The 17,223-nt window shown below is 58.5% G+C and overlaps 1 protein-coding gene and 1 long non-coding RNA gene across 2 annotated transcripts in view; one reads left to right on the forward strand and one right to left on the reverse strand.

Annotated features, from left to right (window-relative positions):
- Nucleotides 1-1,057: 1,057 nt before the first annotated feature.
- Nucleotides 1,058-3,156, reverse strand: LOC134474885 (uncharacterized). Its single transcript, XR_010045798.1, has 2 exons — nt 3,014-3,156; nt 1,058-1,972 (listed from the first exon to the last, which is right to left on the reverse strand). It is a non-coding gene; the product is annotated as an uncharacterized LOC134474885 (long non-coding RNA).
- A 935-nt stretch (nt 3,157-4,091) lies between these two features.
- Nucleotides 4,092-17,223, forward strand: part of Nfam1 (NFAT activating protein with ITAM motif 1) — a 38,429-nt gene continuing 25,297 nt past the window's right edge. The window contains exon 1 of the mRNA XM_013153230.3: nt 4,092-6,625. Coding sequence (XP_013008684.1) covers nt 6,526-6,625 — 100 coding nt within the window. The 5' untranslated portion in view covers nt 4,092-6,525. The remainder of the gene's footprint in view (nt 6,626-17,223) is intronic.

The following is a 17,223-nucleotide window of genomic DNA, read 5'->3' on the forward strand; positions in this document are numbered from 1 at the left end:
TACCCTAGAACTGGGTTCCGATCCCAGTCTCACCTTCCCTTGCTGTGTGGCCTTAGGAAACTGACTTTGCTTCTCTGAGCCTCAGTGCACAGTGTGAACACAGTGGTACCTGCGTCACAGGTGGCCATGAGGATGGGCCAAGGCCTTGCTGTCCCTGTGCCACCACTAACCCATCTTGCGCTTATCTTAGACAGTGGCCAGGCCCAGCAGTGGTGGCTCAGGCCTCAATAACAAAGGGCGCTGCCCACGCCGAGGTCTGCTGCATCTGGCAAGGTTCTGAGCAGCTCAACTTCCAGTGGCTGGACAGTAAGGCCAGGAAGGCCAGGGACGCTGCGGGAGGGGCAGCAACAGAGGCCGGCAATGGCCAGGCAAGGTGAACCCTGCAGCCAAAGCCCGGAAGCTTCCCCTTCACTGGTGGTGGTGGTGATGGGGCCCGGGGTGGGGTTTTGGGAAGGCGGGCTGCTGGTCCTGGAAGATAGGTCACCTCCTCAGTGGTGCGGGGCTCCAGAGCACAGGGGTTTCTCGCCCCATGTCACAGGGGCTGGGTCACAGATAAGAGCCGCTGGCCTCCAGCGCAGCTTTGGGGTGACTTAAGAGCAGCAGAAATCCAGTCTGGCTCCAACTCCAGTGGTCCCTCCTCCTTCCCTGCTTTCCTTCTCTCTCTCTCTCTCTCTCTCTCTCTCTCTCTCTCTCTCTCTCTCTCTTTCTCTCTCTCTCTCTGTCTCTCAGTACTGGGGATTGAACTCAGGGTCTTCACACTGAGCTCGTCCTTAGCCCTTTTTTGCATTTTTTTATGTTGAGCTAAGTTACCTCAGGTGGGCCTGAATTTGCAATCCTCCGGCCTCAGCCTCCCGAAGTGCAGGGATTACAGGGCTGTGGCAGTAATTTTTATTTATTATTTTATTTTATTTTATTTTATTTTTTTTTGTCTTTTTCCTTTTTATCGGTACTGGGGATTGAACTCACGACCGCCTGCTTGCAAGGCAGGTGCTTATGCCGCTGAGCTAAATCCCCAGCCCCTGCTTTTTTTTTTTTTTTTTTTTTTTTGTCGCGGCAGTAATTTTTAAACAGAAACAGCAGTTTATTGATCTGCAGTGGGAGCTGGTGTGGTGGTTGGTGAGCCTCAAAGAGAGGGGGTCCTTCCAGCCCGGCTCCCCTGGTGCCCTCCAGCCTCTCCTCAGTCCCTGATGGCGCCTCCCAGAGCTCCCAAAGGAGCCCCTGTGACTGCCCTCCACTGGGTTCCCACAGGGCTGTGGACCTAAGCCAGCAGGGCCACCCAGGACAGGCCGGCTGGAGGAAGCAGCACCCAGAGTCTGTCAGGGGAATGAATGAGGACCCTAAATTCATGCTGCATCACTGAAGGGGCCTTCCGGGTCCCTGCAGCGGGACAGGTGTCAGCCCAAGTCGTCACAGCCTCTGAAGCAAAGGCCACTGACGGTCACCCACTTCAGCCCAGCGGGGCAGTTCATCCCCAGACCAACGGTGTAGGGGGAGGGGAGCCGGGAAAGAAAGGGGAGCAGGAGAGGACCGAGGTGGGCGGGGCTCCCTAGGGAGGAGGGGTTTGGTCCCCAGAGAACCCCCTGCTGCTCCCAGCCTCCCCCTCTGGAGCCCCAGTAGGGCAGCTCTAAGAACAGCTGCCCAAGAACAGCTGCCCGGGGAAGGTGGGGGCAGGGACCAGAGACTCCCCCGTTCCTGCCCCATCCCCCAAGTCCTCCTGCCCCTCCCAGACCGGTCACAGCCAGAGTCCCTCCTTCCAGGCCACCTCTCTCCAGGTCTGTGGCTGAGTCTCTCCCCCTTTCCAGACCTGCACTGTTCTCCATGATCCCCACACTACCCGCCAAGGATCTACACAGGGACAAGGTCTACAGCTGAGTGTGGTGGTGCACCCCTGTAATCCCTCGGAGGCCTGAGTTCGAAGCCATCTTCAGCCGCATACGGAGTTCAAGGCCAGCCTGGACTGCATAGCCAGTCCCTGTTTCAAAAAAACAAAAACATCAAAAAAATTTTAAAAAGCTTTTCTTTTTATGTATTTATTTTTATGCTTTTAAAAAGAGGCTGGCGTCGTAGCTCAGTGAAAAGGCCCTCGGTTCAGTCTCTACACAGAAAAAAGAAAAAAGACAGGGGCTAAAGATCAAGGCAGACCGCGAACCTTTTTTTTCTGTCAAATCTTGCTAAGGACTTTTCCTTTGGCCTGGTCCAAACCTTGCTTCTCGGCCAAACCTTTATAAACTGGGATTTCACACCATGTTATTGATGAGGATGCGATGCACCCTCCCCCATGCTAATGGCGCAGCAGGGGTGGCTCTGGGCCCCTCTTCCCAGGAGGCCTGAGACCTCCTCACGATGCAGGAGGGGAACAGGGGGAAGGGGGAGAAAGGGAGGGTACAAGGGGGAGGGGAAGGAAAGACAGAGGCGGGGAGGAGGGAAAGGAAGGGGGGGAGGGGAGGGCTGCATGGGGCCCACGCTGTGGAGGTGCGGTCCCTGCTGTGCATGGCCCCCATCCCACCCCCATGCCCACCCCCAGAGACTAGGCTCCGGCCTGGAACCAGAGAACTAGGGCGACAAACCAAGCAGTCGCCCCCAGGAGGCTGTTTCCCAGATCTGCAGAACCGGCCCTGGGGAGCCCTGCCGGGGTCCCGGTCTGCCCAGTGGCAGCGCTGCACGAGGGGACAGCGCCCTCCGGCGGCGCCGACTGGGACCGGGAGTCTGCGGGCGCCACGCCCTGCAAAGCCCTCTCCGCCGCGTGGGTGGCCTCGGGTCCCTCCTGCCCCGGCCCCGCCCCGCCGCCGGCTCATCCCGCGGCCCTCGGAGCCTGGGCTGACAGTGCAGGCTGGTGGCCTCGGGCAGCGCGGGACCCCTGGGGCGGGAGGCGGGGACACGCGGCGGAATCTCGGGGGAGGCGTCCCCGCGTCCGCCACCAGGTGGCGCCGTCGACACAGGACAACCCAGGGAAGCGCAGGACTCCGTGGCCCTGACCCCCGCCGCCCTCCAGGGACCTCCAGCAGTTGGTCACCTGGCCGGTGCTAATGTCGTCCAGGGCCACTGTGGCGCCAAGGGCTCAAGTCCCACAGCTGTACGGTGAGCCATAGTACCAGTGTTGCAGAGACGTCACCTTCGCGTTTCCGTGTTTGTGGATCGTCCAGTGACCTCAGAGCTGCAGGGCTGGAGTGCACAGCAGAGCCGGCAGGGAAAGGCTATGGGACCTGAGTGTGGGGCTCGGATCCCGGTAGGTCGCTTATTTTCGTCACTGAAGCCGTAAACTGAGGGGTGGACGGCAGAATCACTTGCACCTGCAGGAGGTGCCTTGGCCAGAGCCATCCTAGGAGCCAGGTCCTGGCCCTGCTGCCCTGGCCTGGGGCCCTCTGAACTTCAGTGCCCCAGTCCGCAGCCTGGAGGCAGTGGTAACATTTCCCAGAATCAAGAAAAACCTTCCGAGCCGCGTCTGATGTGAAAGGGACACCTAAGAAACGGCCAGAAATACAGGGCAGCCTAAATGGAGAAGAGACTTAGAGAGTTCCGCTGGGACAGACCACGGCCTCCGTCACCTGCACCCCATGGCCTCCAGGGGCCTTGCCTGCCTCCCACAACAGAGAGCTCACCTCTTCAAGAGTGGATATGGAAGCCAGGCATGGAGGCTCACACCTGCAATCCCAGCATTTAGAAGGCTGAGGCAGGAGGATCATTGTGAGTTCGAGCTCAAGACCAGCCTGAACTGCACAGCAAGACCCTGTCTCAAAAAAAAGGAGGTGGTTAAGAAGGGGACCCGACCTGACCCTGGTGCTCGGAGAGACTCCCTCCTCTACCGTGTGACACTTGAGGGAAAGAAGGCGGGATGCAAGGACCTGCCTCCTAGAGACCCCCAGGAGCAGCCAGGCCAGAGCAGAGGCATCCTCCTGAGAGGACCCCACTCCTGCCCGAGCTTGAGTCTCAGGGAGGAAGGAGGTGACTTCCAAAGCTGGGCGGGAGGCAGTGTCCCCCGCCCGCCCACACTTCTGCTTCCTGAGCACCTGCCACCACGGCACCCTGCCAGACAGGAAGCTCGGCTCCACTGGGCTGGGGCCCCTGCACCTTCGCCCAGCACCTGCAGGTCTGCTTGGGGCCCTGCTTCCTCAGGGAGGGCGATGCTGCGGGTGAGGCTTAGCTTTCAAACTTCTGCTGCTTGGTGCACGGTGGGTGCTCAGCACAGGTCCACTATGCCGAGCACAGGCTGGGGACAGCGGTCCCCTTTGGAGTGCTCCAGTCTTAGTGTTAGAGTCCCTGGGGACTGCAGGCCACACCTGTGCCCCTGACTCCCCACTCACTTCCTCCTCTGTCAGTCCTCCTCCCTCCTCTTTGAAGACCCCAGGGCCCTTCCTCCTTTACCCTCCTTTACCCTGAATAATTGCCTCCTTCCCTGACATCTCTCTGCCAGAGGTGGCCAGAGCAGGGTCAGGTGCCTCAGTGTCCTCATTTGTAAAGTGGGACGGATTGGAGCACCTGCCTCATAGGATCGCAGTGAGTGAGGGTGACTGTGGTCAGCAGATTAAAGGCCCTTGATCAGCACCTGGCACTTCGGACCTGTTCTGAATCACCCTGCCCCTGGTCGCAGTGTGCAGGGTTCACTGCTGTCCCTCCTGGACCCAGGTGCCTCAAAGTTGGGGTCCCTCCCTGCTGCATCCTTCCCAGAGGCCAATGCCAGTGGGCTAGACCGGAGGTGCCAGGCTGGTAGGGATCCTGCCCAATGCAGGTCCCTGAGTCTGCAGGGGCCTATGGGCCATGGAGCAGCCCAGAAGCCCAGCGATGACCGAGCCCTCCATTATTCCATCCGTGCCCCATAACCCGAGGCCTGCATGGTATGGATGTGGGCCTCTTCCTACCCTAGCCAGAGTCCAGCCAGCCCACCGAGATGGCCTGTGTGCCAGCACCATGTGCGACAGTCACCTTCGAAGCTCATGCTCAGAGGTCTGTCCACCCATGCCAGCCTGCACCAGCCTGTACCAGCCTTAAAGCCATCAGAGGTGTGCAAAGGACCAGGGTCAGAGGAGCTCGGTGGGTACAGAGCGGCAGCGGCAGACGGGCGGGCAGGCCAGCAGGCTGGCACCTGGGCAGGCATGGGGGCTGTGCCAGTGTTGGAGGAGCAGGCTTCCGAGTTCCCGGCGCCAAGCCTCACAGAGGCCCTGCCCATGGTCTTTAGCATGCGCCCCACGCTCAGGAATTCACAGGGCATCTATCACTATGGCACGGAGGTACTTAGACAGCTGGACCCCCAGGAGCCGGGGCGCAGCGTGAAGCAGACAATCCGTGTCGCGCTGTGACACGTGCGATCATGTGCCACCGTGATGGATCAACAGTCAGCACTGCTGTGGGCCCAGCTCGCCCTGACCCACGTAGTGGTGTCTGTCTTTGTCACCTGGTGGGTGGCCCCTCGCCCCAGCGGCTCCCACACCTCTGCCTTTCATTGGTCATGCGGGAAGTGTCAGAGGAGCTGGGACTCGGGAGGGGCACTGGAAGGGGTCCACGGTGACCTCCGGGGCTGCGGCCAGGGTGCCCCTTCCTGAGGAAGCTGGTGAGAAAGTCACAGGAATCGCCTGGCCTGGCCCCCAGACCCGTCCCGACACCCCAGCCGGCAGGTCACCTCGCTTCTCAGGGCCGTGGTTTCTCCGCTGGGCACTCAGGACAAGTGTGTTTTTCTCAGGTGTGAGCGGCCACCTTCCTGGCTGTGCCCCTGAGTGCCCCTGCATGCTACAATGCACCCCCTCTTGCCCAGGGGTGCAGGTCTCCCGTCTGGTATAGAGGGGCCCTTCCGTGTAGGGAAGGACAGGGCTGGGACTGGGGCCGATGGAGAAGCAGCTCCTGCGTCTCACGGTGGGGGAAGCCACAGGGAGGAGTCACGTGTCAGGCAGGGGTGTCCTCCTGGGTGGCTTCCAGGCCTCCGCGGCCCACAGCTGGCCACACGTTGGCAGCCTGCTATTTCGTCCCAGGAGACCTTGGGGCTTCTCTAAGGCTGGGGACATGTGGCTTCTGCCCCTTGCCTCACCTGTGCCTGTCCCCACGAGTCCCCCAAAGCCTATTCCCTGGTCGCACAGTGTCAAGGACTTCTCAGGGCAAAGGGGAAGTGTGTGTAGATGTGGTCAGGGGCATTTAAAAGTTGTCCCAGAAGTAAAGCGCTAACCTGGAACCTGAGGTCACTCACAGAAACTCTGTGCCCTCTTCTGGGTGGCTGCCACAGTCCCAGGCCCCTGGCGAGAGGGACCTTGGAAGGCTGAAGCCCCTCTGTGTGAGTTCCTGGGTCCCCGGCCCAGCCCTTCTCCCGCCTCATGGCCTGGTTACGTCAAAGCCCCACCGGGCTGTCCCCACTCTCTGTGGGCAAGTGTGGGCTTACGGCCAGGGGACGCCAGGGGCAGCCTTGAAGAAGCAGAAGGGTGGCCTGGGAGGAGCTTGCGGACACAGAAGGGAACTGGGGCAGGGGCTGGTGTGGGCTGTCCCTTCCAGGAGCTGGAGAGGAAGGAGGGACACTGACCGAGCGCCCAGACCAGGCGGCCCTAGATGGAGAGCTGGCTTCCATGGCAGGGGGCTGTGGCCGGCCCCTGCATGGCCCCCCGACTCTTCGCGGTGTTCCTGGTGCCCTGGACCCTGCAGCTGACAGGTACCGTCCATCCCTTTCTCTCTCTCTCTCTCTCTGTCTTTCTCTCTCTCTCTCTCTCTCTCTCTCTCTCTCTCTCTCTCTCACACACACACACACACACACACACACACACACAGCACACACTCACGCGCACATCAGAGCGCCTTTCATCCGGCCGTGCAGCTAATTCCCAGGACGTCTCGGGGGACTTGCTGCTGGCTGTTTGAACATTGCCGACTTCACAGGGGAAGCCTTCGGGGACTGAGAAGGTGTTTAGCTAATGCCTTGCCAAGGTGGCTTTTGAAGGATGGAGGACAGCGCTGTCCCCCCCAACCCTGCTGTTGTGTTAACGGGTTCCCCCCTCCCCTGGCCAAGCCTGGGCTGCTGGCCGTAACCGGGGAGGGTGGGCGTTGCGTGGTGGGGTCAAGTGTGGGGTCAGTGAGGGCGGGGACAGCTCTCCGTGTGCCCAGCGAATCTCAGGTACCTGTGCCGTGGAACTCCTTCGAGTTGAAGCTGGCAAGGGACAGAGCCACCCTGGGTACAGTTGCTGGGGAGGAAAAGGGAGTCTTTAACCAGGTTCCCGCTGCCCACCCTCACAGCACCGCCGACACCTCATTCTCCACTGGCACCATCTTACAGACAGGGAGCAGAGGCCCAGGTAAATATCAGTCAGGGTCAGGCCCAGGTCAACCTCAGGCCCAGCCTGGACATCCAGCTGCGCGTGCTGGCGCATGCCTGTAATCCCAGCACTTGGGAAGCTGAGGCAGGAGGGTCACTATACTTTGAGGCCAGCCTGGACTACAAAGTAAGTTCAAGGTTCAAGGCCAGCCTGAACTGCAGAGTGAGACCCCATCTCAAAAGGACACACACACACACACACACACACACACACACAAAACCCTTCCCCAAAAGCCCCACTCCAGCCCCGTGCCCACTTGCCACACCCCGACCCCCAGCCCGGTGTGAGGATGGCCTCAGCAACTTGGCAGTGACCATGCCTTTGAAGCCCCCACTCGGTCACTGTCACTCCGTTTCTCCCGTGCCCCCGCTCTTTCCCTTTGTGAGGTCCCTCGGCCCGCCCTGCGGGTTCCCCCAGAACCCGGGTAACTCTGCTGCCGGGGTGGAAAAGCTCTTTTGTAACAGCAGGAACTGCATGCGAAAACAGATTTTTTTTTTTTTACAATATTGCAGCAATATTATAGCTAAGAGAAATGCTTCCTGCTCTTTCACAAGACAGGAAAGCACCCCACAGTCTCCTGAGCCCCAGTGCAGGGCAGACACACACCCCTTTTTGTGGGCGCTGCCCCAGGCTCCTCCCCACTGGCTGTCTGGGCTTTAAAGGCAGTGATCCTGCCTCTCCCCACCCCCACCCTGCCCTATACAAGCTCCAGCCTGCTATAGCCAACCGCATGGTGACCCTGAGGATGTCACCAGTGTCCTCACCGAGGCCCGTCCCACGCTAGGGTGTGACAGAACACAGCCACTGTGGGATTAGGTGTGCAGCCTGGGCCCACACAGCAGCTTCAGATGGGATGTGAGCAGAGTCTGCCTCTGGCACTGGCGCACTGGGCAGATTATGTACATCACTCTGCCTCAGTTGCCTCATCTGTTAAATGGGTACCATCATAATGCCCAGCCTGCCTCAGGATATCCCGAGGACTGGCAGAAGGTTAGTGCCTATCGTGTCAGCAGCCAGCAGGGCCAAGTGAAGCCAGAGGCACCTTGGTGAGCTCATGGGCTCCTGTCCATGCAGCTTCTCCACTCCTAGCCCTTCTCCCCGCCTCGCTGGGGCTGGGAGCTGGGCCTGGGCCTGTGCTCCTCTCCAGAGCCGTGGCAAGCTCTGGCGTCCTCACACTCTCCTACCAGGCCCAGGCCCCCCCAAGGCCTCAGCAGGAGGATGGGAGGCCACTCCTGAGTGGAAGACCCATCTGTCTTTGAAGGCTGTGTGCCCTTAGGCCATTCACTTAAGGTGCCTGGGCCTCAGGGTCTGGCAGAGTGTCAGTTCCTGCGTTCTGCTCGCCCTTCCAGGACTCTGGACTGTGCTGATATCTCAAATGCCCTCTGAGGAGGACCAGTTCTTGCACAGGAGGGGTGGAGGAGAGAGGCCACAGGCCCTGCTCCACCTGGTGGGAAATTGTGGCCTCTGCCACCACTGGCTCCGGCCTCAGGTGGGGCGGCTGCCTTTGTTGTCTGAAAGATGTATGCAAGGGCTGCCTTTCCGGGCCAGGGCTTCCTGCCTCCCTTCCCGCCGCCTCTCCAGCCTCTGCCACCATTGCCCTCTGCTTTTCATCTCTGTCTAATGCCCGTGGAGAGCTCGAGGCAGAGGCGGGTGGAGGTGGGCCAGAGAGTGCTGGAAAGGCTGCCGGCTGGCAGGGGTGGGGTGGGGTAGGCTGTGGCAGGAGGAGGGGGAGCCGGCGGGGTGGGGGGCACACAGCATGAATAAAGGCTGGGAGGCCAGAAGGCAGAGCCAGGGGAAGGACTAAGGACTGGTGAGAGGTTCTGTTTGAGTGGAGAGTCCTGCAGAGCAGTAGAATGCAAGACCCTTCCTGGATGATCACAAATGCCTGTCAGGTGAGGAGGGTTCAGACACCTGTCCTATCCTCTTTGCTTTCTCTTTTGTGACTGTAAAAAAACAGTACAGAAAAGTACAGTGCTGAATAGTAAATGTTATACAACAAAGTTCTGTGTGACTACTACCCACAGGCCAAGATAGAAAAAGAACATTCTGGTTCATTCTAGAATGTTCTAGAATATTCTTCCCAAGAAACTCTCTGAGAGAATGGACTCGGGCATGACTTCATGTTAGGATAATCATTCTGGCATTTCTTTATAGTCTCCTTCATTGAGTACCTCACTAAACCACATACACTAACTTGCTTGTTTTGTTTGTTGGTTCTGAAGATGGAGCCCTGAGCGAGCATTCTTCCATTGACTACACCCCCGCCTAGTTCGTCTGTGTGTGAACTTGGTGTAACTGGGATGACCCTGTGTGTATTCTTGTGATATGCTTCCTTCATTCCACATTTTGCCTTTTAAGCCACATGGAGTTGAGGGTGTGGCTGAAATTTGTTTTCGTTGGTACAGAGCAGGAGTAGCAGACCACAGCCTCAGGATAAATCCAGCCCTACCTCTTTTGGAACGGCCTGGGGGTTATGAATGGTTTCTTGGCTTTTTGAATGGTTGGGGGGAAAGTCAAAAGGAATTTCTTTATATTAGGGGGTTTTCATTTGGTACTGGGGATCACTTATATTAGATTTTATTGGACTATTTTAGATATACATAATGATCGCGTTCATCATAGAGAATTTATACCTGTATGTGATATAACTTGGTTTTCCCCCTTCCCCTCCAGTCCCTCCTCCTTCCCTATTCACAAAGCCTTGTCTCCATGGTTTCTGTCTTTTCTCATTTTTTAACATTTACTTTTCCCTTCTTTCCTTTCCTCCTCCCTTTTCTCGTTCCTCCCCCTCTGAACATTTTCCTCCTATTTTGAAATACATTTTGGTCCTTATTTACACTTTCGGTTTCTCACACCAGAGAAACAATGCAGCGTTCACACACGTGTGCCCGATTTATTTCCCTTAAGAGTACGGTCTCAAAGTGCACCCATTGTCCTGCAGATGTCTCCAGCATATTTTCCGTATGGTAGAGTAGTACTCCATTGTATAAAAAGATTTATTTATTTATGTTTTGTCTTTTGAGACAGGGTCTCACTATGCAGTTCAGGCTGGCTCACTTGGTACACCAGGCTGGTCTCAAACTCACAGTGATCCTCCTGCCTCAGCCTCCCAAGTACAGGGATTATAGTTGTGCACCACCACACCCCGCACAAAAGAAGCGTATTTTGTAACATGTAAAAATTATACAAAATTCAAATTTCCATATCCATAAAATTTTGATGGAACGCAGCTACACAAGCTGTTCTCAAGTCATGTGTGGCTGCTTCCGGCTACAGCAGTAGAGCTGAGACCTTGGGATGCAGAGGACGTGGTCCAGGAAGCAGCCCTGCAGGGGGCGCCCCTGTGGACTCCTGCTGAGGGGTATGGGATGGGATGGGGGGCCCACCAGGGGCTTCCTGTTCACGGCTGTGGACTCATATGTGTGCCCATGTGCGTATGTGCTTGTGGTGGGCACCTTCAGGGTCTGTGTCCCCGTGGAAGCTACTTGTCCCTTGGGAAGTGAGTGTCCACAGGGCAGGGCAGGGGCTCCCCGGGGAAGCGGAGTGATTAACAGGCAGCCCGGGGGTCATGTGTGAGCGAGGGAGTGGGGACAGAAAGGAGAAGAGGCAGGAGGTCTGGTGTTCATCAGGCAGGAGGTGGGGCTGTGCCGTCCTGCCCCCCCTCTCAGGCTGCAGGCTCCTCTGCACATCAGTGGGTCCCTGGGGCCTTGGGGTTGCGAGTTGGGCAGGGGGTGCTGGGGAGCCATGGGTCTAGAGTGTGTGCCTCCCAGCTCAGGGACTGGAACTGGGGACCGCGGGGTGGGGCTTCGAGGTCAGGACTCTGACTCAGTGTCTGAGAGCCCAGTGGGTAAGGGGACTCCGTCCCTCCCCCTTCAGTGTGGCCACCCTGGCCTGCCAGGCTCCTCTGAGCCCTATGGCTGTCCCCCCCCCCCCCCCGTGCTTGGGGATCAGGATCCTCAAAGGCTGAGGCTCTCCCAGCCGCCCTGCAGTGCTGGTGACTCACTGTCACTAGATACAGTAGTGTTGGCCCTGGTGTTGCCAGAACAGGAGCTCCAGTGGCCGGAGCAGAATGGACTCCTGCCAATCATGCCGATTGGTATCTTGGCTGGGACACTTTTTTTTTTTTTGGTACTGGGGTCATGGCACAACCTCTGAATCGTTAGAGATTCAAAGACCTTGTCCACAGAGCCCCGCTGCCCACGGCCTCACCCCCTGTCAGCCAGCATTAGCTAAGACCCTGTGCAACCTGGCTCTGGCCCGCACTGCCACACCTGCCTCTGAGCTGCTGCTGAAGGCCCAAGGGAGAAGCCAGCCCCTTGTTCTCCCGAAGCCTTCCCTCGGCTGGGAAGGTCTCCTTTCCTAGTGACACCCGTCTGGTGACACCTGAGCTGTTTGTCACGGTCACATCCTTCGCCACCTTCTCTGAGGTTGGCAGAGGCAGGCGGGGCATGATGGACCCCACCTGGACAGAGACAAGGATGGAGCATCCGCCCTCTGGAGGTGGACAGTGTAAGAAAGACCAGAGAAAGCAAGGTCAGCAGGAACTGGCCTGGGGCGGCCAGGGGGACCCAGCAGAGGGCTGCAAGGTCAGGTTCAAGGGCAGAAACAGCGCCCCAGCTTGTGCCTGAGGGCACAGGAGCTTAGGGAACCCAAGGCAGAGAAGTCAGAGTGCAGAGGATCGGGGAAAGGGGCCCTAGGACAGTGATGCGCTGGTGGCCAGGTGCAGTCACAGTTTATTAGGTGCTCATGGGGCTGTGGTTCCCAGGTCTCTCTGCCCGAGGCTCCGAATCAGTTCCCTTGGGCAGTATAAGCTGCGTGGGGGACAGTCATGCGTGGCCCACTGGTGGTCCAAGCAGGAGCGAATGTGTTGGGGGGAAACACAAGGCTGGTGTGGTGGCGCACACCTGTCATCCTGGCATTTGGGAGGCTGAGGCAGGAAGGAGCACTGTGAGCCAGGGCAGCCTGGGCTACAGAGTTCAGGACGTTTGAACTCCATAGTGAAACTGTCCCAAAACAAAACCAAAAAAAGGTGCTGCAAATATGTCCCAGTCTCACCACTTCCCAGCTGGAAAGGGCTCAGAGGCCCTGCCCCCAGTGTTTCCAGGGTGCCCCAGCTCCCCCGCCTGGCCTCTCCCGTCCCCTCTTGCCCACCCCGACTCCTGCTGGCCACAAACACTGGCTCTTGGCCCCACCCACTCTGCGGGCCCCAGCTCAGCGCCTCCCCCGCCCCACCAGAGTCAAGACTGCTAGAAGGCTTGCCCAAGAGCCCTCTGGTGCTGGAGACCCTCTCCGTGTCCTTCGCCCACCCAGCGCCTCCCCTTTTCTTCCCTCAGAGTTCAGCTCAGTGAAGACATGGGGAAGAAAGACGTCAAAATGCACAGGGCGGCTCTGTCAGGGTGGGTCAGGGTGGCGACCTGCAGAGGGGCCCACCTCTCTTCTTATCCTCCCCTGCTGTTCCCAGTGCGTCTGTCCACTTCTACAGGGGAGCGGAGGGGGACCTGAAAAACTACAAGGAAAAAAAACCCGGTTCCAGGGTCCCCTCCCCAGGAAGCCACTGCCCCCTCCCAGGCTGGGCAGCAGCCCCTCTCTGGGTGTCATCCCCAGGGACTTCCTTGCACCCGACCAGTTTAAAGCTGTCACCTGGCTCACTTCCTGGGGGTGTGGCTCTGGGTGTTCCTCTGGCTGTGTCACCCACCTGCATTCACAGGAAGAAGCCCAACCTGCTCCTGCCCCTTCGGCCCCACCCATCGAAGCTCCTGACACCCCTCTGCAGGGTGACTGAGATCATGTCCCCTGCTGACCCAAGACTGTGCAGTTGTGGCTTCCTGCCTTTCAAAACAGCTGAATGGGAGGTGACAGCTATAAAAGAGAGAGAGGAAAAAAAAAAAAAAACAGTTAACACGTGTGAAGCTCATAAGGGACCAAGCATTTGACACTCTGCGCTCGGTATGTCCCCCGCAGGGCACGTGCACCCTGAGACAGGCTGGGAAAGGGCCCGGAGCCAATCCACATCTGGCTACGTGTGACTCAGAGGTGTTGACAGATAGGAAGGCCACTATGAGCGTGTGCCATCTGGGTGAAGGCTCCATAAGACACGTGCCTGCCACCTAGCTGGCCACGGCATTCGCTGGAGTGTCCTGTCTCTGTGGCACCCTGGGAACTGGGCTCAGGGACAAACCAGTAGCCCTGGCCAGTGTCTTCCCAGAAGCCCTTCAGAAGGGCGTTCAAAAAGCTGCAGCTCTGAGAGACGCCAGAATTAAACTGAAGGGCAAACTCCAGGCCGAAAGTAAAGACCGTGGGAACGGCTTTTTTCTGTAGCCCGGGAATCCAAGTTTTTTCCTCTAAAATCGACTGGCATTGGGCTGGATCCTTTGATCAGCACATCTGGGCCCTCGCACTGTGCTCAGTGTTGGGGAAGGGATTGAATTCCAGGCAGGGGGGAGCCCAGGCCAAGGCCCCAGCCAGAGTCGGATTTGAGGAGCAGCCAGGGAGGCTGGGTGGCTGGAGCAGAGAGGAAAAGGGGGAGACGGGGCTGGGGAAGGGGGGGACGGTGCTGGGAGATTGATCGTGGGGGTGAGGGGAAGCGCAAGCGCTCAGGGGTGAAGTTTCAGTCTTTTATACCCCATTTATTCTCCTGTGCATCGAGGGATACCAAGGTCACTTTCTTCTGTTCTGCAAGCCTCAGGCTGTCCTTGAGTGGGGTGACACTGGCAGCCTCCTTAAATCTGCAGGGTCAGTTCTGAGTCCTGTTGTCCCCAGACCCTGTCTGTTGTGCCCATGCCCACCTCTGAGAAGCCACACACTTAGGAAAGTGACCTTTGAACTTTTGACCCCTATGAAAGTGTATTTCTTTCATTTGGGAAGTTTTTCTCTGGCTGGCTTAGAGGTTTTTAAAACCGGTGCAGAGTGGTGGGTAAGAGCCTGGGCTCAGGGACTCGAGGAACCCGGTGTGAAATCCCATCCTGCCACATAACCGTTGCACTGTGGGGGCAAAACCTCATCCCCTCTCTTCGCCTCAGTTTCCTCTCTGCAAAAGGGAGCCATGGGGCTGCAGGTTTAGCTCAGTGGCATAAGGGCCTGCCTTGCAAGCAGGCAGTCCTGAGTTCGATCCCCAGTACCGATAAAAAGGAAAAAGACAAAAAAGAAACAAAAAAAAGGGAGCCATGCCCAGAAGTCAGCCAGTCTGAGCATGTAGCTTAATGATCTCCAAGAGTGTGTGCTATGCTGGGGACCCCGACCTGCAGTGGCTTGGGAGGGTGCACAAGTCTTGGGGGCTGGGTGGGAAGACAGAAACCTTTCAAGCAGTGGGGACAGGTGAGGACAGGCCCTCCAGGACAGGGACTTTCAGGGTTTTTAAACAGGGCCCAGTGTGTGTGTTAGTGTGCTAGTGCGAACCCCTCTGATCCAGTTGTACAAATATAACCGAACCCAGAGGTCAGAGGGTCCTTCGGGAGTTGCTTGATGTTCATATCTTTTAATCGCTTCTGGTGACCATGCAACCTGATTCCAGAATCCTTCCTGGATCTCCTCAAGTGGGGAGCCCCTGCCAGTGCTGGCGGCACAGGGGAGAAAGAGTGTGGGTGTCTCTGGGGTGGGGCGGGAGTATGGAGGGGAGGTAGGAGTGGGTCAGAGCAGGAGGGGCTGGACAGGGGCCTGGAGAGGACACTGTGCTGGGGTCCAGGTCCTGATCACTGGGGCACACAGGAAAGCTGCTGGGGTGCGCGCCCGCGCTCCACAGCCAAGTTCCCTCCAGGCTGGGGACTCAGCACAGGGTCCAATGAGGGGGCATCCACTGCCACCAGGTGCCTCTTCCCAGCCCCCAGACACCATGCGGGCAGCCACAGTGTCACAAGAAGAACTGGAAAAGGGAGGAACCAGGCACCTGCGGGGAGCAGGCTGTAGTCTTTCTTTCCCAACAGTGGCACGGAGCTGGCAGGAGGAGAAGGGGCAGGGGCGGCTGGGCTTGTCTGTCTCAGAGCCCTGCACTCCCCACAAGGTCCAGTGGGGGTGGGCCAGAGTGGTAGATGGACCTGGTCAGGGCAGGCCTCCCGGCTCCTGCCGCCCCGGGCTGTGGTCCTGTCTCTCAGGCAGGTGGAGCAGCACGGCTGGCATCTGACTTCCCTGCTTCTTCCTTCTCGTCCTGCGGGGAGAAGCGGCCTGCCCACACTGACTTCCTGGACCTGCCGACCCCCACCACAAGCCTGAGAGGGTGGCATTGTCGCTCCAGGTGATGCAGGGAAATGGTGACCTTCAGAGATGTAAAGGCATCCTCGAAAGGCCGCACAGTGGTCCAAGGCTGGACCCGCTTTAGGGACCCAGGGTTCCCCCACCCACCTTCGCTGGCCAAGGCCAGGCTTCTGTGCAGTCTCTGGTGCAGAGGTGCAGAGGATGGAGGGGTTCAGGGGTGTCGCCCCTGAGATCTCTGTGAGGTGGGGGTGGCCTGTCCAGCCCAGCTGGGATGTCTGTGTTTGCAGCTGTGTGGGAGTGGGGAGAGGAAGGGGAGGACTTGGGGGCCAAACAGGACACAGCCAAGCTTGGGCAGGGCTGGCCAGGTGGTGGCCTCAAGACTATCATCTTCTTGTCCTGCCTCTCTGTCTCCCCCACCAGGTCCTTGTTATCGGGGCACACTCTCCTATGCCCACCTGGCATCACCCCATCCTCTTGTACATCTGAGGCCCCAGTCCAGAGCAGCCCCCCTGGACCTGACCTTCAACGCCCCCCGTTAGCTACCTGGGCTGGAAGGAGAATCCTGAAGGGGCAGCAGGCCGGGGCCTGGCAGGAAGCTCACTGTCCTCTCCACCCCTTGACCCTGCCGGGGTCTGCCCTCGCTGTGCCCCTCAAGGCCCTGCACCCCAGATGAAGGCATCACATCTGTCCCTTCTGTATGAGACACCAACGATCCTCATGGGCCTTCCAGCTCGAAGCTGCCCCAGACGGCCTGCCCTGCCCGGGGGCCCTCGGGGCCTGGTGAACCATTGGAAAGAACTGAGCTGCTCCTGGCACCTTTAGGACACTGGTGTGGGAGGTTTCCCTTGGCAGTTCCGGTCACAGAGCAGGTCACGTCCTCTGGTTCTTTAGGGTCACACGTGAGTAGTGCATCTTCACATTTCCAACCCTGTAACACACAGACCTTGACAAACCCGGAGACTGGCCCTGTCCCCATGGGGCCAGGGTGGCGGTGAAGCTCTTTCTCTTCTCCTTCCTGGTCCTTTCCAGGGAGGGTGTCAGAGTTGTGTGGGAACAGAAGTGTCCTCCTGGCCAGGTGCTGGGGACAGGGCCTGGACTCTGGGGATTGGCAGTGTTTGGGGTGAGCTCCGCCGGGCACCTTCCCGGGTGACTCACAACTCCTGGGTACCCACTGTGGCTCTGGTGTTCAGGTGACACAGTGCCTGTGTCACAGCCATAGCCTGGTCAGTTTCTGTGCACATCTGCCCCTTCTGTCCCTATACTCCTGGTTCCATGGTGCCAACACCCCCTGCCCCAGCTGCTCAGACATATTCAGGGGTCCCCCACCATCCTGCCCACCCGGGGTCCCTCTGTTCCACATCAGCCTTCCCAGCCAGACTGGAGGGGGCTTGCCAGGGCAGGGCACCCCTCCAGCTGCAGGGTCAGTCAGGAACTTTGCAACCTGACTGGTGCCTCCTGATGTGTTTGTGGAAGCCTGAACTGGGAAGGGATTCGTGGACTTGGAACTAAATTGCTTTGAGCCTTAATGGGGGCTGCACCCCCACAGCCCATGCCACAGAAAGGGCTTCTTGGGGGCACAAGTCCTGGAGAAAGAGTGGGAGCTGGGCAGCTACTGTGGTCCAGGCTCTGGGGTGCCGACTCCCTAGCAAAGGAGGGGACCGGGCCATGTCCCGTACCTCCTTCCTCCCTGAGGGTCCTCTACCCTCTGTCCCCAGATGGGCTGTCATTTCCTTTCCTTTTTTCATATTTTGGT

Source organism: Cavia porcellus, unplaced genomic scaffold, assembly GCF_034190915.1.
Source record: "Cavia porcellus strain 051 isolate PalLab524CR breed Dunkin Hartley unplaced genomic scaffold, mCavPor4.1 scaffold_40, whole genome shotgun sequence".
Classification (NCBI taxonomy): domain Eukaryota; kingdom Metazoa; phylum Chordata; class Mammalia; order Rodentia; family Caviidae; genus Cavia; species Cavia porcellus.